This window comes from Leucoraja erinacea, chromosome 1 (assembly GCF_028641065.1).
Source record: "Leucoraja erinacea ecotype New England chromosome 1, Leri_hhj_1, whole genome shotgun sequence".
Taxonomy (NCBI): domain Eukaryota; kingdom Metazoa; phylum Chordata; class Chondrichthyes; order Rajiformes; family Rajidae; genus Leucoraja; species Leucoraja erinaceus.
Genome location: NC_073377.1, coordinates 89,009,791 through 89,034,252, shown reverse-complemented (window position 1 = coordinate 89,034,252; position 24,462 = coordinate 89,009,791). Strand labels below are relative to the sequence as shown.

The 24,462-nt window shown below is 39.6% G+C and overlaps 1 protein-coding gene across 1 annotated transcript; it reads right to left on the bottom strand.

Annotated features, from left to right (window-relative positions):
• Positions 1-2,792: 2,792 nt before the first annotated feature.
• On the bottom strand, positions 2,793-21,843 carry LOC129699052 (dihydropteridine reductase-like). The gene is made up of 7 exons (XM_055638669.1): positions 21,664-21,843; positions 21,347-21,439; positions 20,251-20,347; positions 19,359-19,499; positions 11,438-11,546; positions 6,411-6,494; positions 2,793-4,092 (listed from the first exon to the last, which is right to left on the bottom strand). The coding sequence occupies exons 1-7, from the start codon at positions 21,754-21,756 to the stop codon at positions 3,987-3,989; spliced, it is 723 nt and encodes a 240-aa protein (XP_055494644.1). The 5' UTR covers positions 21,757-21,843; the 3' UTR covers positions 2,793-3,986.
• Positions 21,844-24,462: the final 2,619 nt, after the last annotated feature.

Below are 24,462 nucleotides of genomic sequence, written 5' to 3'. Positions count from 1 at the left end.
TTGAAATATGCATTGTATCTGCAAATTACCACTAAGCATTATGTCTGTATCCTCCCCCTGTATTACAAAAAATATATACTTTATGGCAAAATGATTTTCTTTGTAAGCAATTTAGTCTATTTGGTTTTCTTTGTACATTGGTCTTTTTAACTTCTGGCAATATGCTTTTGGAATTGCCCTAAATGAGTGTGCATAATTATGATGTTCTTGCATTTAGATTATGTCCTGTGAAGGAATAGCAATTTCCTTTGGCTTCTTGCTCAAGTAAATGCAAAAGATTCCCATATTCACATAAATTTGTTATGCTTTAGTTACCTGGTCAAAGTTGTTCTTCACTTGTACTCACGAGAAACAATTGCCTTCTTTATTTGCAGTGTTGCTAGGTGTAAAATGGTTATTACCTTTGTCTGCATGACAATGATTACATTTCAAGAGTAATCTTTTGATTATAATGCATATTAGCACATTCTGAGCAAGTGATAAAGCACTATAAAAATGCAAAATTTTCCTTTTTTTACACATGCATTTGTTATGTGAGACTTTAGGTAATTTATTTTCTCTATTGACCAACTCTGGAATACTTCTATAATCCTTAAAATCAACCTCTTCCACCAAATTTGCAACACATATACAGGTATTAACTAAATTCAGCAATGCTACTGCTGACAGCTTTGCTCCCAATCAAATACACTATGCAGCCTCAGCTCCTAGGTCGCTGGCAATTAATGAACTTAACTGATGGTCTCCCAATCTAAGCCATCATTGTGTACTTTTTCACTTCCTGAGCCCCTAAAACATTTTTTAAATGACACAGAAATTTCCTGGCTGCAGTGACTATCCTCATTTACTTTGACTTGTACAGTTTTCTGAAGATGTGACCAGAAAGGTTAATGAAGGCAGAGCAGTTGATATTGTAGAAAATGGACTTCAGCAAAGCATTCAACAAGGTTCCACATGGTAGACTGCTTTGGAAGGTTAGATTGCATGGGACCCAAGGAGAGATAGTTGAATGGATAGAAAATTGGCTTCATGGAAGGAAGCAGAGGGTGAGTGTGGAAGTTTCTTCTCGGACTGGAGGCCTGTGACTAGTGGTGTGGCTCAGGGTTCATGAAAAATTGCAGCATCTTGCTCTGCTGGCGAGGTGGGCTGAGGAATGGTTGATGGAATTTAATGCAGAGAAATGTGAGGTGTTGCATTTTAGGAATTCTAACATGGTCAGGACCTACACAGTGAATGGTAAGGCTCTGGAAGTGCTATTGAGGGATCTAGGAGTGCAGGTACATTGTTCCTTGAAGGTGGTCACAGATTGATAGTAGGTATGTTACAAAACTTCTATCACTGGCCATATACATGACTTTGGCGCCTTTGAGGAGGGGGGCGGGATTACAATGCCGTTTTCTCCTGCCTGTCTGAGATATATTTTCTCGGGCTGCTACCTAATGCTGAAAATTCGTTCCGACTGCCGTTCTCTGATTTTTTTTTTTAAACCGCGGGACAATTTCAGCGCTGGAGTAAAATAAAAATCGACTTCTAACCGTCCGCCGATAACGGGATGGATCTCACGTACGGGACAAAGCAAGGTAAGTCATTTATTTTACATATAAACTTGCTTCTTAGGATGCCTCTAATCAAAATTTCACGTTGCGAAAATGTGATTGGGCCCCATACGAACCGGCAGTGTTTTTCCTGCCGATATGGGGTTCAAATTCACTGCAAACCACAATGTTCCAATCGATCTCGTTCCACAAAAACCCACTCGCAATATGGTTAGAATGGCCATTAATTTACGTGAATTAAACACTAAATTCCTTCCATTTGGCTTATAAATTCATGACAATTAGATTTAAAAATCATGTTATATTGTGAATTATTGTGTGAATGTTATTTGGACACTTAGGCTATTTAAAAATGTTAACCTTTTCTTAAGAAATGGATAGATGTTTAGATCTAGTAATTGAATTTTGTAATTAGCTACAATTAGGTAACTAACTAATTATATGCTTTAATTTCAGGTCATCTAAGTAAGATTGTTTCATATTTGTTTCAGAATGCTTCAATCTATAATATTTATAGATTGAAAATTTATTTCCGTTCTCTTAATTTTTAAGAAAGTTATGGGCTTTTGACTGACCTCGATCACAGCTTTTGTGTTCAGTCAATGGAAAAGCAATAGGGAACAAGATGCTTATTTCCGAGTATGAAAATGAAAATGAAGATATGAAAGTGAATTAGGTGTCAAATTAAACTTATTTTTATGCTTTATCGGATGGGATAAATTACAGACTTGGTTTTTTAAATCTCAAAATTTTGTAACATTGCTACAATAAGATAGAAAAATAGGTTTGTGTACAACAGCAATATAAGTTGATTATTTAGACTGCATCGTATTTAGAAGCATTCATGCTACAGTTATAGAGGCAATCAATATGAGAACAGAAGAAATTTTAAAGAGAACATATATTAATTATATTAATTATTTGTAAATTCATTCAAAGTGATTTTATTTTCACTGTTAGAGATGTGTGTTAAGTATTTTTTTTCACCATAATTTTGCCTTTGGATTATTGTTATTCGAATGCTCCTATCCTTTCCCCACAAATTCATCACCTGAATTTGCGGATCTGGGGCATGGAGAATGGGAGACATTTTCCAACAAAGATGAAACAATTAAAGGGCAATTGCTGCAAAGCATCTATCTGACATCTCCAGGTGGCCTTTTCTGGAGACGAATAGATACATTCAATAACTTACTTCCACCACCTCTTCACTGGAAAACCACTGTGGAGAATCAATTAATTCAATGATACTTTATTGTCACGTACATAGGTACATGTTTGTTTTGCATATACCCCGGTAAAATAAAGAAAACAACATGATTCCTAAGTTTTACTGTCAACTTTTCAGATAAATCATTTTCATTGACAATTATATACATAAACCACATATTACAATCACAAACAATATTAAATTACATTATCTGATATGATCATTACATTCTAAATTACTTAATATTTTTTATTCTTAAAGTAAATGTTTGTCATATTCCTACTGAGAATTATGGACCAAGCTTACCAAAATCTCTATCTATGACTCGGACAACTTCAACTACATGAGTGCTTCCAATTGAAATTGGAATAAAAACAGCATGGTTGGTGGGGCGCTGCGAGTCGGCTGCCCTGCCAGCAGCGTGTTCATCATTTCGACCTTTTGGGGTTTTTTGGTGTGTCTAAATGTTAGTTTAGGTGTCTCTCGGTATGTCTTGTGTGGGTGGTGGTGGTGGGGGGAAAGGGGGAGGAAACTGCGTTCGGACTTTTTCCATGCTGCCTCCCTCGCGGCCTAACAGCATGGATTGGCACGGCCTTTCCCGGTGTCGGGCCCGGAGCATCGGCAGCAGGCGCAGCGCGGACTTTTCCATCGCGGAGCGGGGCGAACCCTTGCCGAGGGTCGTCAGAGAGGAGTGCTCCGATCGCTGGCCTGGTGACTTTGGCATTGTGGGGCTGTGGTCTGTGGAGCTTCTAGCTGTGGGTGTGGCGTGGACTTACAAACATTGGGAACATTTTTCCTGCATCTAGCTTGTCCAGTCCTTTTATAATTTTATATGTTTCTATAAGATCCTCCCTCATCCTTCTAAACTCCAGTGAATACAAGCCTAGTCTTTTCAATCTTTCCTCAAGTGACAGTCCCGCCATCCCAGGGATCAATCTCGTGAACCTACGCTGTACTGCCTCAATCACAAGGATGTCCTTCCTCAAAACTATACACAATACTGCAGATGTGGTCTCATCAGAGCCTTATACAACTGCAGAAGAAGTCCTATTATTGCAAAAGTAAAATAGTGGGCAAGTCACTGAGTGGAGAAATTTACAATACACGGATCATACATACATCTCACTAACATTGGTATCAATTGATTCATATTGAAATTAAATGGCATTTCACAAAAATAATTAAATCCATATTGTGTGGTTACATTTGGAATCTCCATCTCAGAGTTGAGCAGGAATTAGTTCAGTTTTGTTTCCAGTCGTTTTAAGTTGAATAAGGCTTCCAGAGGCAGGTCTGGTAGCTTTATCAGTCCATTTATAGAAGGTTCTGGAAAAGTTACACAAAGTAACACTCATAATGTAAAACAGAATAGTTTATTCAAACACCAAAAGATCAGAGTGCAGGATTGCCAAGACTGAGGATGAATGTTAGTGAGTTTTCAAACAATTCTGATTTCTTCATACCATCAACTTTTATTCTAACATTAGCAAATTTCTGAGTAATACAGTAAGGGAGAAGTCCCAAAATTGATCCATATGAAGTAAATTCAGTGAATCAAACATATGAGGTTGATCCAGGATTACTGTATTCGGCCCCTAACTCAGGAGACCTGGTCCCATTTGAAATCATTGATCTGTTCAAATTGGAGAAGGTTGGCCAGTTTTCAATTGGAGTATTTAACTCATCTTTGCATGACTATAAAATTCATCAAATAAGTTATCTTTCATTTAACAGCTCTTGTTCACCAAACAAAATCCAACAATGCAATGCTCAAATTGTTATACGGGAAAAATCCCAATGAAGGGAACCAGTAACCAGAGATCAAACCCAGAGTGGGAAAAGGATAATATACAATGCACAAGAGCAGAAATATGTGATTGGTGCAGTCAGCTCCCATGGAGAAGATAATAGTAAACATTGCCATGGACTAGATGAACCAGTCATGTTCTCGTTAAGCAGCAACTTCATAATTTTTTGGTTTTGTAATTCCATGGTTCAGAATGGTTCAGAAGCCTGATGAGGGTAAACTTAAATGTGGCACAGGACATTTTCTTCAATTTGATTCTGATTGCACTAGAAATTCTTACTACTGCTACCGAATCTATCTTTAACAAGCTGGAAATACCTCAAATGTTAACTCTGTTTCTATCTCCGCAGAAGCTGTAGCCATCATTTCCTGTCTTTATCTCAGATATCCAGGAACTATAGTATTTTAATTTTGGGCAGCATCACAGAAAATGCACCTTAAATTGTTCAGTGCCTTGCAACATACAATGAACCCAATGAATTGTTTTGTAAACACATATTTTCAATGTTTGCCAAGATTCTTCTGTGTCGTGGTGCATCTCTTGCGGAGCTCCACAGTGCTAGCTCACAATGTTTCACAGTAAGGGAATATAAGCACTAGGACATGGCAAGCAGCACACAGCATTACTGTACAGCACTGCATACCATGTACATTCTTTTGGACTGCTCTATTTGGATGAGAAATTCATTCGGATTATATGAATCAGCCATGATCATATTGAATGGTGGTGCTGGCTCAAAGGGCCAAATGGTCTACTCCTGCAACTATTTTCTATGTTTCTATGTTATAAACATGTGTAGGAACAAATTGCAAATATGTGGGCAGAAATATTTCTTATGCCAAAACTACGATTTTATTCTTGGGCATGAGAGGGAATACTCTTCCCTTTAGTGGGCTTGGTGATGGTGGTTGGGGTGGGGGCTGATGTACAGGGTAGCACAATGAATCAACGTTATCTCGCATTTATAAAGTATATTTCACAGGGTAAGATGAATCTACAGCTCAAATCTCCTAGCGACTCATGTGGAACTTGAGCCACATAGCCCAGCCAGCAAGGTCTGATTTAATTTCTCACCTTATGTTCTTATATGTTGAGTTCTGTGATTTCAGCTGCAATATGAATATCAGCTGGAATATAGGATGCTCAAGTTCTACAAGGAAGGTTAAATACTATCGTTTTGCAAACATTGTTCTGAGCCTAAAAAAGTATATACTGGGGACAGAGGATCAAACCTGCCTTTGATGTCCAGTTGTCATTAGCATCCTACGAGCAGATTCATGAATAAGCCTTGAAGAAGGCAGATTCACAAATACAGGTGCATTTCATTTACATCTCCCTCTTAAATTACCGAATTTGAAAGGAAGAGCTTACCCACTTTTTATATATATAAAGGGACTATTATTAAAATAAACTATCTGAATATTTATTTTTATGGATTACCATAACAAAATTACAATCATTATCAAGTGTAATTATCTCAAAATTACATTGTAGCTATAAGCTGTTGATTACTACCAAGTAATTACTTTTCAGTAATAAGATCTCAGCTTAAACAATAAAGCATAATTTCATTTGGCTTTCTCACTAGCTGTCATTGACATGAAAGGTATTCGTTTCTGCAAGCTGCTCAGTTATCTGTCAATGAATCGCCAAAGATGGAATTATCCTTTAGAAGGGTCAGTTATCCTTGATAATTGTGTGCAGAATATTTGCTAAACTAGACAAACAGACCTCTCAACTGGAATCTGGACACTGGGACAGACACAAAGAAAAAAAACAGACAGCAGCGTGCTGATGTGAAATGATTACAGACAATTGAACCAGCTGGATACTCACTCAGCAATAAATTCTAATGGTGTCCAGGAGCTGAAATCTGCATTAGGCATTGATTTCCTGTTCATGGGGGTATCCAAGGTAACGCTGAAAGATAAATTAAATTGAACTTGAAAGCTCTTGTGTCATATGTATTTATGTCTGTATGTTACCATGGTGAAGGTCTGATAATACCAATTAGCCTAGAAATTGGCAATTTAAAAGGAAACTCGCACTTTCATCTTCCTTTGGCCCATCTAAATCAAAAAATCAATTCAATTCAATTTTTTCTACTCTGATGTTTTAGCCTGAATTACATACACAGTAAACTCTGTTGTTTTTGCCTGCTCTATTTGGAAAGAAAGGAGCGGGTTTCCTGACAAGACTGATGGACGAGACCATACAAATTAGCAGGATGGGGCCTGCTCTGCCAGTTCATCAGACCATGGCGGAACCTATTCATTTTAGCATCTTGGCTTCGCATCCTCATCTACCTGCAATCACCTTTCATCCTCTTTTTTGTCAAGCATGTATACACTTTAGTCTTTACTTTAGAATTTAAATGAGTTTGAAACCCCTGCTTTAGACTTTGGAGATACAACACAGAAACAGGCCCACTTTGTCCGCGCCTACCAGCGATCACCCTGTACACTAGCACTATCCTACAAACTAGGGACTACTCTACCAAAGCCAATTAACCTACAAATCTGTACGTCTTTGGAGTGTGGAAGGAAACTGGAGCACCCCCGGAGGAAACAGGAGGTCACAAGGAGAACATACAAACTCCACACAGACAGCACCCAAAGTCAGGATTGAACTCTAGTCTCTGGCACAGTTAGGCCGCAGCTCCACCACTGTGCCTACATCATTGCCTCAAAAATACTTAAAGACAAATTATGGACTGAAAAACCTCAAAGATCCTGAACAATAAGTAAACTTTAAGAAGACATAACACTACAAAAATACTTTCCCAACAACCACTCTTGCAAAGACATCAATCAAGATGTTTCAGTAAAATGGAAATAGAGAAAAAAGCATGAAAAAAATTAGATTAGATGTGACTGCGAGATTAAGCAAAAGCGATTAATTTCTTATATATTAAATATGATGAGTGAGGAATAGGAGCTTTTAAAGAAACAATACATAGAGAGAAAGACCAAAGCAAGTGGGAGAGTCTAGGACTAGAGGTAATGGCCTCAGAATTAAAGGATGTTCTTTTAGGAAGGAGATGAGGAGGAATTTCTTTAGTCAGAGGGTGGTGAATCTGTGGAATTCTTTGCCACAGAAGGCAGTGAAGGCCAAGTCAGTGGATATATTTAAGGCAAAGATAGATAGATTCTTGATTAATACAGGTGTCAGAGGTTATGGGGAGAATGAGGTTAGGAGGGAGAGATAGATCAGCCATGATTGAATGGCGGAGTGGACTTGATGGGCCGAATGCTGTAATTCTGTTGCTATCATTTAAGATCTTATGAATGCATGTGGACTTTGAAGAGTGAAGCGCAGGAGGTGAGAGGAATGGGAGAGTTCACGAAAGTTGAAGAATACTAAAGAGATAAAGAGATCAAGTAGAATCGTTAAGCTTTTATACATGGGAACATGTTAGGAATGAACATCTTGGGAATTGAGAAGACAGCATAGGCCAATCAGGATAGATGTGATGGAAAGGTTCTTTTTTGGTCAGTGTATGTTTGAATTTTAAACACATACATGGACATTGGTAAATGGAAGATGATGCACGCATTTTGGAGTGGATTAGCAAAAAAAGTGAGAATATCATTCCACAAAGTGGCTCAACTGAAGCAAGAGGCAAGAACAATATTACTGAGGGACAGTATGAGCTTTCAAGCTTAGTTTAGGAATTACTGGGTCATAGAAATATATGTATGATCTGATATGACTTGAGTTGTGATACAGACCAAAGAAAGTGTTATGAATATTGATTTCTCTAACTTCAAGTAACCCCTGCACTCCCTCTCGCCATCCCTCCCCCACCCAAGTCACACCAGGTTCCTGTTCTCACCTAGCAAACAGCTAACAATGGCCTGTTTCCTCTATTACAGTTACTTTTTTTGCATATCTTTCATTCGTTTGTTCTATATCTACATCGCTGTCTATATTTCTTGTTTCCCTTTCCCCTGACTAGTCTGAAGAAGGGTCTCGACCCAAAACGCCACCCATTCATTCTCTCCAGAGATGCTCTCAGTCCCGCCGAATTGCACTAGCATTTTGTGTCTATCTTCACTCATAGCAGTCTCATAGCGCTGGCACTGCTGAAAGGTAGATAGATGACTCGTAAAACTGGGTATCAATCTGCAGAAAAGTGCTAGATCACCCTGCATCTGCAGGAAGAGAAGGAAAGTCTACTGTGACCACAGTAATATACACAAAATATCAATAGTCACAACAATTTTCCTTTTATACAATCTGAATGACCCAGATCTGAGGTCAATTTAACAAAATACAAGAGGGAGAAACTAGTTGTTTAAGAAGGAACTGCGGATGTTCAGCGGGTGAGGCAGCATCTATGGAGCGGCGGAAAAGGTGACGTTTCAGGTCGAGACCCTTCTTCAGACTGATGTGGGGGATGGTGGGGGCGGGGAGAAGAAAGGAAGAGGCGTAGTCAGTGGGCAGTGGGAGGGTTGGGAAGGAGAGGGGAAAGAGGGAGAAAGCAAGGACTACCTGAAATTGGCTAAGTCAATATTCAGAGGGAGAAACTAGTGTATTTTTCCTTAACAATATTGTATAATAAAATTATTATATGTGACTAAAATCAAAAACTCAAAAACATAAAAGAGATCAAAGCTCCAAAATATAAATTAAACCTCCGACATGTCATGTATGTTAATCTTTCTGTTTCCAATGAAGCTCAGGTTATAGAGCTGATGGCATCATTGTTTCATGCACAAAGTACAGACTATTCCCATTCCTGATTATGAGCTGCTGTTTGGTCAACATGCATAAAGTAACCTATTGTAAAGATAGCGATGTTAAAATCAAGTGCAACCTTTTCTAAGATCACAGGAGGATGTAAACATTCACCGAATTGGCCCATATTGTAAAGATAAAACAGAGAACTGCACAGAACCTAGAAAAGGATCAATAAGCAATTTCAATATGTGCATTCTTTCTTCTGTGCCACCTATTTGTTTTTAATTTGTCATCCAATCTTATTCAGAACAATCTTCACCCGTAAGCTCACTTCCAACTATAAGCAGTTGATATACAGCATCTCTGAAACAATTTACGATGACATTTAAAAAAGATTTGAGCATGATTACGTCTTAAAATATATTTTTTAAATGAGTGGGTAAAATATTCCCTTTGAGAAATGCTTTATGCAAAAGCAGTAAAAAGTAAAATGAAATAAAAATACAAGATGCTGGAAATACTCAGCTAGCTTAAGGCCAATAACCTTCCATCAGAACATTTCCAATAAAAAATTAAGACACAAAAAACTGCAGATGCAGGAATCTGGAGCAAAAAACGAACTACTGGAGGAACCCAGCGGGTCAGGCAGCATCTGTGGAGGAAAATGTTTTGAGTCGGGACCCAAATTGTGACTGTCTATTTCCCTCCACAGATGCTGCCTGACCCCTGGGAACCTCCAGCAGTTTGGTCTTTTGATCCAATAAGTCACTGACCTCTAATTCCACTGATTTTTGCATTCTTATTACTGATGAGCGAAATAAATTTTGCTTTTTAAAATTGTATTTATGAATTATTATCTTGAAGTCACTTTATTTAAGTAAGAGTATTCATGTTGTTAATAAAAGGAACAATGATTACCTAATAAACTGAAAGACAATTATTAAGTGAATTACCTGATAATGCTACATATGCCAGTAATATTAATCCTCCAAGACCTTAACAACGATCTGTTTCAAGTGTTTGGTAACATTGCAAAATCTTTCAAAGATGTGTAATCAATCAAAAGTGGACAATGAATCAAACAAATATAACCATAGATGACTCAAACACGGACAAGGTCAGTGTTTATAAGAAAGTTCTTAACATAGAGAGGTGAAAAAGGCAGAGGAAATTCTGAAGCTCAGGACCCAGATCCTCAATAGGAAAAGGTGAAGTGATGAGTGGTAAATGCTAAAGAAAAAGGTGGAGGAATGTCTAACACCTAATGATTGAAAATTGCCAAGACATAGGACAAAGGAAACATTGCAACACCATGGTAAATAACAAGAAAATACATCCTTAAAACATCTTTGCTAAGTAATGCAAATCACTTTTCAAGGGCGATTATCAATCTACGAGTGAGGATATTAAATCTGAATCTCTAACAGACAATGCACGTGAGTAAACACAGTGCGCTGGGCAAGCAAGACTTTGTGCAGTACAGGATGCTAGGAGAGAAAGATCTTATGATTAAATAAAATAGGCTCAAGACAGCATCAATAACCAAAATGATCACAAGAGAATAATAACAGATCAGAAGAGACTTATTCTGTTCTTCAGAGGGTCAAAGGGAGGTGATAGATGCTAATCAGCAAACAAAACCCAGTAATGCACTGATCTCAAGGATGTAATACTGGAAATAAATCTTTGTACAAGTATAGTCATGTCAGAGATGTGGAATAATGCAATTACAACTATAAAACTGCATATTTAAACAGGAATTAAATATTTGAAGTTTTTACTCCAAATATTTTATTCAGACTTGGAAAATGAACATTGATAGCACATGATGCATCAGCTCCTAATCTAGTCAAGTAGTGCCAAGTGTTGAGGAAGACACAGAGTGCTGGAGTAGCTCAGCTGGTCAGCAGCATCTCAGGAGAACATGGATAGGGAACATTTTGGGTCTGGACTCTTCTTCAAACTCAGTGGTCTGAAGAAGGGTTCTGACCCAAAACATCACCTATCCATGTTCTCCTGAGATGCTGCCTGACCAACTGAGCCACTCCAGCATTTGGTGTCTTCATTTGTAAACCAGCATCTGCAGTTCCCTGTTTCTACTCGTCTCTAATGCCAAGTGTTAGTGTGAGATGTAACAGGAATTTTCTTCACTGATTGGACAGGGTGAACCTGATACTTACGGCAAAATTGCAAGAGTTGAAGATTCAGATGGCAGTCCACTGTTCTCCCCAGCTAGGCTCCGACACAGCTGATGTACAGCTGCTTTTGCCATGCCGTAGCCTACCATTCCTAAATGGGAAACAGATGGGTTTAAAAAATAAACCTTAATCCAGTACAATATTTTTTAGAGAAACTGGGAACAAATACCAGAAATTGGTTCTTTAAACAAATCAATCACTACCATTTCATTTAGTATATTTGGTAATGGGTTATCAAAAGATTTTGTATGAAATAATTATAAAAAATTAAAAATAAACTACCACATTGTAAAACTGCTCAAGTATATCGTTTCTGCTTTTGCCTGTTCATTCACTAATTCATTTTTAACATGGCAGATTCGACTGCAAAGTGTTAGGATGAAGATCCACAATCTGTTAAATGGAGGAGTTTGGTAAAAAACCTGCAACAGCCTAGCCCTTAAATTATATCTTAGGCACAGAGGAGAACGTGGATTCAACAGGGAAACACTCGTTTTGAACTCAATTTACAACTGAGCACAGAGAGACTTTGTATATATTCTGTTCCTATGGAAAATTTCCAATTCAATTTCACCTCAAATCCATTCATTCAAGGGAGGAACAGTCAATTAAACTTTTTTTTAAACTTTTCTAGTGTTAGTATTTCAAAGGCATTCAGAATGTGCTTTTCATCTTTGGGTTGTCACTTCAGCGAATGGGCCTGGATACATTAATACATTTTGGAAGGCAAGTGTTAAATATTAAGACTGATCAGAAAATTCAAAGGTTGGACATTGAAGAAATTATTAACTAGAATTTTACGTTTTATACGTTTTCTTAATCTATCAAATAGGGAGAGGATGAGGAAATTGACATTACTCCGCCAGTTTTATTCTTGGATGTGTGCACCAGGAATGTGTGCAAGAATACCCACAAAAACCTTGTTTCATTCAATGAATGGTCTGACAAAACTAGAAACCCCAGAAGCCAGGCATATTCAAGCCATTTGCAAGCACATTATAGCCATTTGCAAGCACATTATATTCCCAATCTTGGTGGTTTTGCATGTTGAAATCAAGCATTTTAATTCTCACTATTTTACTGTTATACAAAGGTACGTTATTTTAAATAGTTCATTATAACTTGTACACCTCACTATTTTTAAGAACACAGGAACCTTTTCCCAAAACATGCCGATCAAGTAGAAATGCTCATACTTAAACACAAAATCATCAAAACTGATCTTCAGCATTTTTAATAGAAGTTCCTGGCATTTTATACTGTGGTGCTTCACAGAAGTATTCCCAAGGAACGTGATTACAAACCAAAATGAGGAAATGTTAGAACGGAAGGTCTTTAATTTGTATTTAAAAATTAAGAGACTGGTGAGGGATGGAAAATGGTGAAAATTCCATAATGTACCCACGATATTTAGTCATCATAAAGGACATTTCCCACCCCGGACACTCCCTGTTTGAACTGTTGCCGTCAGGCAGACGGTACAGATCTACAAGGACAAGGACGAACAGACTAAAAAACAGTTTTTACCCCACTGCTATAAAAGCACTAAATGTAGCTGCCAAGGAACGCGAGACATACTAAGGGACTGTGGTACACTGTGAAAGCGACAGAAGGATGGAGGGTTGGGTGTTTATGCGTGATATTTTTGTGATATTTATTTTAGTTGTTTATCTTTTAATATTTTACCTTGTATGTATCGTTAGCTTTTAGAAATGTTTGAATGGTGCACTGACTGGCTGACATTTTTAAATTTCGTTGTACATGGTTCATGTTACAATGACAATAAAGAAACTATTCTACTATTCTATTCTTCTACGATATTTAGTCATACAACACAAAAACAGGCCCTTCAGCCTAACTCGTCCATGCCAACTAAGAAGCCCCATCAAAGCTAGTACCATTGGAATATGTCTTTTACATATTAATGTAGCTGCTTCAACTACTTCTTCTGGATACTTGTTCCATATACCCACCACTCTCTCTGTGAAAAGGTGTCTTCTCAGTTTATTATTAATTATTTCCCCATCTCACCATAAATCAATGCCCTCTAATTCTTGCTTACCCTACCCTGAAAAAAAGGCAACGTGCAATCACCCTATCTATTCTCTACATGGGGAAATAAACTAGAAAATCAGCCCTCAGTCTCCTGCAGTCCAAGGAATAAAGTCCTAGCCTGCCCAATCTTTCTCTACAGCTCAGGCCCTCAAATCCTGGCAATATCCTCGTAAATCTTCTCTGCACTCTTTCCAGTTTAAAGGCATCTTTCCTATAGGAGTGTGACCAAAACTGAGCACAATATACCAAGTGCAGCCTCACCAGTGTCTTGTAGAACCATAATATTATGTCCCAACTTCTATACTCAATTCCTTGACTAATGGTGCCCAAGAAGATTACGGTGACATGACTCAATGACGACCAACTGATTGCAAAGTAAGACAAGCAAAATTAATAAATTTGGGGTCAGCAACCCTGAAGTCTGTGTTTGTGCCTGGCTCGGTGACAAGTCTAATGGTGGAGCAGAAGGTCAAAGGAGCTGCATCTGACCTCCAGTTCAGCTCTGAATTCTGTATTTCATCATGTGGGCATGAAAATCAAGGACAAGCTGTACACCCAGTGATGGAGAGCTAACCGTTCCCTGTTAAATTGCCAGATTGAATCAAGAGTGTTTAACTGTCTTATGTCCCAGTAGCGAAGCAATTAAATTCTTACATGCTTCAGCTTTACAGGTCCATCAACAGAAAACACACAAATAAATATACAATAATCAAGATAAAGGCATGTGCAATACATCCCAAAATCATTATAGTTGATGACATGCAAACCAGAAGAAACAAATTCAACACAAAAATAATTAAAACATTATTTAGAAACAAAAAATCTTTACACAAGGAATAGTTGAGTTTATTAATAAACTTAAAACTCATCAACGATTTAAAATTTACCATTATATTTACCATTATTAAAGAAATGGCAAGACTGTGTTCGGAAACCAACAACATTCAAGTTTTAATGTTTCCCTAAGTGTAGAATAATCTAATGGAACAATGAGCAGTCTCTGCATTCTGCTAGAGTCAGTTATTAAAGATGGGATAGCAGCACATTTGGAAAGTGGTGAAATCATTGGACAAAGTCAGCATGGATTTACGGAAGGTAAATCATGTCTGACGAATCTTATAGAATTTTTCGAGGATGTAACTAATAGCGTGGATAGGGGAGAACCAGTGGATGTGGTGTATCTGGACTTCCAGAAGACTTTCGACAAGGTCCCACATAAGAGATCAGTATACAAACTTAAAGCACAAGGCATTGGGGGTTCAGTATTGATGTGGATAGAAAACTGGCTGGCAAACAGGAAGCAAAGAGAGTAGGAGTAAACGGGTCCTTTTCACAATGGCAGGCAGTGACTAGTGGGGTACCGCAAGGCTCAGTGCTGGGACCCCAGCTATTTACAATATATATTAATGATCTGGATGAGGGAATTGAAGGCAATATCTCCAAGTTTGCAGATGACACTAAGCTGGGGGGCAGTGTTAGCTGTGAGGAGGATGATAGGAGACTGCAAGGTGACTTGGATAGGCTGGGTGAGTGGGCAAATGTTTGGCAGATGCAGTATAATGTGGATAAATGTGAGGTTATCCATTTTGGTGGCAAAAACGGGAAAGCAGACTATTATCTAAATGGTGGCCGATTGGGAAAGGGGGAGATGCAGCGAGACCTGGGTGTCATGGTACACCAGTCATTGAAGGTAGGCATGCAGGTGCAGCAGGCAGTAAAGAAAGTGAATGGTATATTAGCTTTCATTGCAAAAGGATTTGAGTATAGGAGCAGGGAGGTTCTACTGCAGTTGTACAGGGTCTTGGTGAGACCACACCTGCAGTATTGCGTAAGTTTTGGTCTCCAAATCTGAGGAAGGACATTATTGCCATAGAGGGAGTGCAGAGACGGTTCACCAAACTGATTCCTGGGATGTCAGGACTGTCTTATGAAGAAAGACTGGATAGACTTGGTTTATACTCTCTAGAATTTAGGAGATTGAGAGGGGATCTTATAGAAACTTACAAAATTCTTAAGGGGTTGGACAGGCTAGATGCAGGAAGATTGTTCCTGATGTTAGGGAAGTCCAGGACAAGGGGTCACAGCTTAAGGATAAGGGGGAAATCCTTTAAAACCGAGATGAGAAGAACTTTTTTCACACAGAGAGTGGTGAATCTCTGGAACTCTCTGCCACAGAGGGTAGTTGAGGCCAGTTCATTGGCTATATTTAAGAGGGAGTTAGATGTGGCCCTTGTGGCTAAGGGGATCAGGGGGTATGGAGAGAAGGCAGGTACGGGATACTGAGTTGGATGATCAGCCATGATCATATTGAATGGCGGTGCAGGCTCGAAGGGCCGAATGGCCAAGTCCTGCACCTAATTTCTATGTTTCTATGTTTCTATTCCCTCCTCAAAGAATCAACTCCTCCAGACCCAGCAGTAAAACTAGTGACTAATCGATTATTGAAAGTGTACATAGGAAACTAGTCACAGTTCACTGGCCCCGACAGTGCTCTTCACTTTGTTGATTAGACACAAGGTCAAATCAAACAACTCTGCACAAATCAAAACCCACATGTTCATTCTCATCTAAACTAGGCAACTGAAAATTAGTTTAGAAAGTAATTGGTTGGAACATCCAGTTAAACTTCCAAAATGACCATCAAAAGACCAAAATAGTATGTACTTCTGAAGTATAATGTCATACCTTCAATAAACATGAATCAAAATGTCAACCTTTCCAGCTCACAAAATTTACTTAATGATTTTAAGAATCTGTGGATCCTCCATTATACAGTCAGTACATTTATTTTCTCTGCAGTACTTTTTAAAGCTTGAAGGCAGGTAAGATTAACAAAATACATCGAATACAGTGCCTGAGTATTTCCAGTTTTATCTAATTTTATTTCAGATTTCCAACATCAACAGTTTTTTAATTTATTAATTTTTCATTTATCCTTGAACTATTTGGATTTAGCTTCATAAATTCATAACGTTCCTAAGTCATATGAACAGAATTAGGCCATTCAGCGCATTGAGTCTACTCTGCCATTCAATCATGGCTGATCTCTCTTTCCCTCTTAACCCTATTCTCCTTGTTTCTCCCCATAACCTTTGACTCTATTACTAATCAAGAACCTATCAATCTTCCTCTTAGAAAATACCCAATAACAGCCTCCGCAGCCGTCTGTGGCAATGAATTCCACATTCACTACCCTCTGGCTAAAGAAATTCCTCTTGCTTTGACCCTAGATTCTCCCACCAGTTGAAACATCCTAACCACATCCACTCTATCCAGGCATTTCATTAATCAGTAAGTTTCAATGACATCTCGCTCATCTTTCTAAACTTCATTGAGTACAGACCCAGAGCCATCAAACACTCATCATAAGTCAACCCAATTATTCCTGGGATCATTCTATTAAACCTCCTCTGGACGCTCTCCAATGCCAGCACATTCCTCCCCAGATATGGGGCCCCAAACTGCTTGCAATACTGCAAATGTGGCCTGAGCATTACATCTCTGTTTTTATATTTTGACCCTCTTGAAACGAATGCTAACTCCCGACCTTTTGCACCTCCGATTTCAAATTCCTCACCCCATTTAGAAAATAGTCTACAACTTTATTCCTACTACCAAAGTGCATGACCGCATACTTTGCTAAGCTGTATTCCATTTGCCACTTCTTTGCCCACTCTCCCAACCTGTGCAAGTCCATCTGCAGGCACTATGTTTCCCCTACACCACTTTCCCCTCTGCCTATCTTTGGATCATCTGCAAATGGGCCACAAAGCCATCAATTCCATCATCCAAATCATTAATATATAATTATTGCAGTGACTAGTGGGGTTTAGACAGAATAATTAAACGTAATATCTCCAACCGTGCTGATGACACAAAGCTGGGTGGCAATGTGAGCTGCGAGGTGGATGCTATGAGGATGCAGGATAGGTTTGGTGAGTGGGCAGATGCATGGCAGATGCAGTATAATGTGGATAAATGTGAGGTTATCCACTTTGGTGGCAAGATCAAGAGGGCAGATTATTATCTGAATGGTGTCAGATTTGGAAAAGGGGAGGTGCAACGAGACTTGGGTGTCCTTGTACATCAGTCATTGAAAGTAAGCAAGCAGGTACAGCAGTGAAGAAAGCAAATGGTATGTTGCCATTCACAGCGAGAGGATTTGAATATAGGAACATGGAGGTCCTACTGCAGGTGCGACCACACCTGGAGTATTGTGTGCAGTTTTGGTCTCTTAATTTGAGGAAGGACATTATTGCTATTGAGGGAGTGCAGCGTAGGTTCACCAGGTTAATTCCCGGGATGGCAGGACTGACATAATGAAAGAATGGATCGGCTGGGCTTATATTCACTGGAATTTAGAAGGATGAGAGGTGTTAATATAGAAACATATAAAATTATTAAGGGATTGGACAGGCTAGATGCAGGAAAACATTTCCCAATGTCGGGGGAATCCAGAACCTGAAGTCACAGTGTAAGAATAAGGGGCAGGCCATTTAGGACTGAGATGAGGAAAAACTTTTTTGCCCAGAGAGTTGTGAATCTGTGAAATTCTCTGTCACCGAAGGCAGTGAAGGCCAATTCATTGGATGTTTCCATGAGAAAGTTATCTTAGCTCTTAGGGCTAATGGAATCAAGGGATTATGGGAAGAAAGCAGGAAAGGGGTACTGATTTTAGATGATCAGCCATGATCGTATTGAATGGTGGTGTTAGCTCGAAGTGCCAAATGGCCTACTCCTGCACCTATTTTCTATGTTTCTATGTTTCTAATTAATGATTGTTGACTCGGCTTGTAGACAAGTACAATATATTTTCACACTGTAATCCCAGCAGGGACCAATATGGTGAGCAAATAAGAATTAGATAATAAAATAAAGTTGGGAACAGCGACCTTCGGGTTAGTGCATGTGCATAACAGCAGCAATACACATAATTATGATCACAAACATGCCAAAACATTATGCTGTGGATCCAAAGACAAAAGTGAGATGACTGGCAAATACTTTTGGTATTAAGCGTTTGCCTGTCATCCTCACCAGGACACACTCAGTTCATTAAAGTTGTTGAAATGAATGGGACTACTACACGAAAATATTGCAAGCATCTACTACGAGCAGCCACAAAATTTCACAGGAGAGCATTTGACAAGAGTTCCTGTGATGGCTCTTTGAATTAGCTCTCTAATTAGTCCTCTTTCACTAAAGTGGTGTGTTTCAATGTGAACGAAAGAAAGCTAAGGTCTACTTCCTGAAAATTTGATTTTCCAGCACTGTTTGAGGACGATGAATATCAGGACCATGGGGTATCTGCATAGTGAAATTCCATAGCGAAGCATGTTCTTCCAGAACTCCTTTCCCCCAAGCACTCGGGCTTCAAGATTGCAGTTCAGCAAATCTTCGTCATTGTACTTTTTCAAATATTGTTTATAATTTGGCTATCATGTGAGACTTTTATACTACCATCTGTCACAATCTCAGACAACATTAAAGGCCTCTTTTAGAACTAAAATAAACTTTAAGAAATTCATGTTATGCAATTTACGAACCAATGTGGAAATTACATCTGGATTTTTAATGAATCAATGACTAATTTCACTCTTACATCCAATCATTCCATTATATAAATGTATCTGTATATTAAATGTAAGGAAACTCCAATCACGTTATGGTGGCACTTTTCATTATGCAAAAATAAGTTACGGAACCATATTTTAACATACCTCGAGGATTAAAGGAGGATCAAAGGAGGAGAACATCTTCATATGTTGAGGCATGCCTTTTGGCTAGGACTAATGATCTAATGTTAATAAAGTTAGCTAATGCAGTCAACAAGTGAAGATCTACTCACCTGGTGTTCCACCCAAGGCAGCACTTGCTCCTGTAAGGGTCAACAAGCCACCATCTTTGAGATACTTTGTGGCTAAATGGCTGGAGATTGTTGATGTCCACATGCTCTGCTTCCACATCAAGTCAGCATTTTTATACAGAGCTTTGAGAAATGAAATAACAAAAATCATCGTCAAATTTTATTTTGCATGAGACAAAGGGTGACTATTTAAAAAAAATAAGCACAGGAAGATTTCACCAAAACTTCATTGGAAAAGGATATCATATTTCCAAAATATCAAAAAATTGTTACAAGATCAATCTTCACTTAATAGCACCCTGGAAATATACAAGGATACAGCTGAAATATCTTCGTTAATGCAAGGCTGTGGTCCCGAGATTCAGAAAACATTTGAATCCCTCATTACCTGCACACTGTAGGACAGACATGTTCATACCCATATTATTTTGTGTTTATATCTGTCCATAATTAATTTTTCGCTTGAATTAATTGTTGTTATGTGTTTTCAGCATTTTCAATGCTAAAGTATACATGTATTACGGCCTAGTCACTCTAAGTACACAAAATTATCTGGGGCACACATGATCCAAAAGATAAAGCAAGATATGATCTAAGATGATGTAAACCCGAGATCAATAAACCCAAGGGCAAGGACACCCTTGTTCAGGTACCATGTAAAAAATAGGAATTTTCCCAGATGAATTCATACTCCTGACCTGAGGTGCAAGGAATAAAACATTATGAAAGGCTTAATAAAATTATAACTTGACATCATACGTTGATGTAAAATCTTTATATGTTAAGTGAAATGCATTTTGATAAAAAATATTTTCCTTATATATAAAATATGAAATATGAATGAATGGTGTAGGTGTATATAATACACACTTACATTTTGCCTTGGCGCTGCCACCTGCCCAACCCCCCGCTACGCAAATGATGACATCCACCTTCTGTTCCCCAAGAAGACGGTCAACCTCTGCAGTAACCTATTGAAATGAGAACGGCTCGCAAAACAGTTATCATTGATTTTACGTCCAATATATGAATACTCAAATCACCTTTACGCCCTGAGATGATAGATGAGGAAAGTATGTTTCCTCTCCTGGAAGAATTTAGAACTAGTAATTGCTGTTTAAAAAACAAAGGGGTTGCATATGTGAGGCAGAGATGAAGCATGAATTTGGAGCTCTCTTTCTCATAGGCTTGTGGAAGTCTTTTCTTTGAATATTTCTAAGACAGATGAAGATGGGTGTTTGATTAGCAAGGGGTGAGGAGTTACCAGGAATAGACGGGAGTGTAAAGTTGGAACTACAATTAGATTAGCCTTATCTTATTAAACTTAGCAATGACCAAACAACTCATGCTCCTGACTTCTATGTTCATATCCACCATATTAATTATGTTAGGTAGGGTTTGTTTGTTTACCTCATCTGTTCAGCTCAATCCTTTGCAGTTGTCACCTACTCCAGATGTACCTGTCAGAGGCAGCTGCAAGTACCCCAACCCACTGCAATTATTAGCTGCTGTATCTTTATTATATGTGACACCTGTCATCTAGTCTACCTGTACAGGTAAATAGCGCATGTCACCTTTTCTGCCTGAATCTATGAGGAACTATAGTCACGGCACAGTGGTGCAGCGCCAGAGACCCTGGTTCGATCCCTGCTACAGGTGCTGTCTGTATGGAGTTTGTACAGGGTATGTTTTCTCTGTGACCTGCGTGGGTTCCCCCGGAATCTCCGATTTTTTCCCACACTCAAAAGACCCACAGGTTTGTAGGTTAATTGACTTTGATAAAATTGTAAATAGTCCCTAGTTTATATAGGATGGGTTAATGTGCGGGGATCGCTGGTCGGGGGGGGGGGGGGGGGGGGGCTGTTTCCACGCAGTATCTCTAAACTAAACTCTCGTCTTCTGCACATGTCTGGACTAATTGCTCTGTTTACATCTTTTGTGAGATCAGTGTCTGCGTTCGCCGGCGTTACCTGTTCTGCTTGTTCCGTGAAGGACTCGCTCGTCTTCACAATAATGTTCGCGCTCGCGTCTTCATTGGATGTGAAATCAATGGAGGCGACCCACTGCAACAGAGAGAAGTTATTGCACTGACTGTGACTGACAGCACCGTGAAACAGATACACACACACAGGCTCATTTGTCACCCCACCCGTGGCCCCACTCGTCCCCAAAGTGTGAAGCCAAAGACACACTTCCTTGTTGAAACTCTAAGCTGAATTCATTTTACTGCCCCTATAACTAGTTATCCTGTGCCCAGAACACACTCGTTCCTGCTTTAGTTACATACCCAGTTCTTTGATTTGAAAAGCTCCACGCATTTGGTTCCCAGGGCGCCCTTTCCTCCGTACACGATCACTTTACGAGCTGCTGCCATTGCCATTTCTCTCTCGCTGTAAAATCAGACCAGTGACACTCGCTGTCGCTCAGATGAAGATCTCCAGTGAAACTGTGAGTGCAAATATTAACTGAAAGAAGAAGCTACTCCCTTAGCACCACCTTCTCTCTGGAGGACTCACTGCAACCAATAACTACTCTCCCTTCCTACATTTGCTTATTTTAAAAAAGAAACCAAAGGAAACGTGTGTTTCTCCGATATTATAAAATCAAAAGTTCAAGAGACATTTATTATCACATGCACCAATTGGTACAGTGAGATTTGAATTACCGTACAGCCATACGATTAAAAAGAACACAATACACAATAGACATTTTCTTTAATTAGAAGTGATGTACAATAATATACTACATGAATAACATATTCCATTTCATGTACGACTTCTTATTTTAAATTTAATAGTAGAGAAAAAGAGATATGGAAAGCAAGAAATATATAGAGAGAGAATATTATATAGCTCGAAAAAGAAAATAAGGTGATGTGCACTAAGCAAAAAGAAAAAGAATAGAAGAGAGAAAAGAGAAGAAAAACAAGAGAAAGAAATTGAAAGGGATATGCCTCCTTCATATCTTTACCCACCTCCCACCCAATTCTGAAACACTTAATTTCTATGGTTGTGTTGCACCACATGCTTGTAATAAGTCAATAAATGGAGACCAAATATACACAATAGAATCTAACATGAACATCCCCACACAGCAGAATCAACGTTTCCCACTGTGAGGGAAGGCAATATTCAGTCCTCTTCCTCTTTGTTCACCCGTGGTCGGGGCCTTCAGGCACCTCTCGCCGGGATGATCAGATTCCAGCGTTGGAACGGAGAACACTCTCAGCGGCTTGGAGTTTCAGAATCGGCCACTTCCTACTGGTGACCTCGGCTCCTGAAGTCCACAGGCCGAGCTGGGCTGAGATTCAATGCTGGTGACCCCCGACAAGGGGTCCCAGGACTCCGCGATGTTAAAGTCAGCACTGCCCGCGGCTGAAAGCTCTGCAGGCCACAGCTCCACGGTGTTAAACAGCTGGCCCAACATTCCAGCGCTCCACACGGCGATCCCCGGTAAGGCATCGCCCGCTCCGCAATGGTAACTCAGTGCTGCGCTGCTACTGAAGCTCTGGCCGGTCTCCGTCAGGAAAGGCCACGCCATTCCAGATGGTAGGCCACGAGGAGGCGGCGAGGATACGACAAGGAGAAAAGACGCATCCTCGACCAGGTAGTGACTGAGAAGACGGTTTCCCCTCCCCCCACCCCCCATATAAAAAAGACTAAACGACCTCCAAGAACAAACTTTTAGACAGACAAAAAGGATGAAAGGACAAACAGCTGCTGGCGAGGCTGCCGCACGTGGTGCCACCCGATGATGTCACGCACAATGCAATATTTTTATTGGGTACAATGAAATACAAGGACGCTTTGCGTTTGGATCACATCTTCCACAATTGTTTCCGAAATGTCATGGGGTTCTATTCTGAATAAAATATTTTAGTACAGTTACTTTTGTAAAGTAAGAAATTTGGTAACAAGTTCATGTACATCAAGCTACAAATATAGCAATCCCCAAATTATTTGTTTTAGAAATATCAATGAAAGGATAGACATAGGCCCAGAGCAATGATGCCTCCACACTCCTCAATGGCTTTTGCTTTGTGTTTTAAATACTTGTTGCAATTTTTCATCATAATATTTGCCTGTCCAAATACATGACTCTTGTTATTTGCATATTTCAACAGACATATTTTACAGTGCAATATGTATTATTCAGTATGTTATTATATTATTTAAATATAATTAAATTATTCAAAATATTCTCATGTCAAATGCTCTAATCTGCAACTTTACTATGAGGATCCTATCAATCAATCAATCAACCAATCAGTTTTATTCATCACATACACATATAAGTGCAGTGAAATGAATTTGCCAGCAGCGGTACAATAAAAAAGGAACACACAATACACAATATGATTTAACACAAACATCCACCACAGCATTCTTCACTGTGGTGGAAGGCACAAAGTACAGTCAGTCCTCCTCCATTGTTCACCCATGGTCGGGGCCTTAAACCCTTCACAGTCACCGCTATGGGCAGCTGGATGTACAGGCCCTCTCGTCGGGACGGTCAAACACACTCCGTGGCTTGAAAGTCCCGAATCGGCGCTTTCCTACCGGAGACTGCGGCTTCAGGATGTTGTAGGCCACAGGCCGGCAGTCGCAGCTCTTCTCTGGTTGTCCCCGGTGAGGGAACACAGGCTCAGGATGGTGTCCACCCCTCGCCCGCGGCTAGAAGCTCCGCAGATCGCAGCCTCAGGATGTTATAGTCTGCGGGCCGGCGATCGGAGCTCTGCTCCAAGGATCCCCAATGAGTGATCCCAGGCTCCAGACGCCACGCCTGCTGCTAGAAGCTCCGCAGACTGCGGCTTCAGGATGTAACAGTCCACGAGCCAGCGATTAGAGCACTCCCTTCTGGCGACCCCGGCAAGGGCTCATCCGCTCCGCGATGAAAAGTCCACGATGTGCCCGCTGCTGAAACTCCGGGCCCGACTCCAGGAAAGGCCGCTCCAATCCATGCTGTTAGGCCGCGAGGGAGGCGACATGGAAAAATCGCCTCTCCGTGGAGGAGCAGACCGAAAGCAGTCCCCCCCTACTAAAACACTAAAAAACATTTGGGCACATTAAAAAAAACAAAAAAGTAG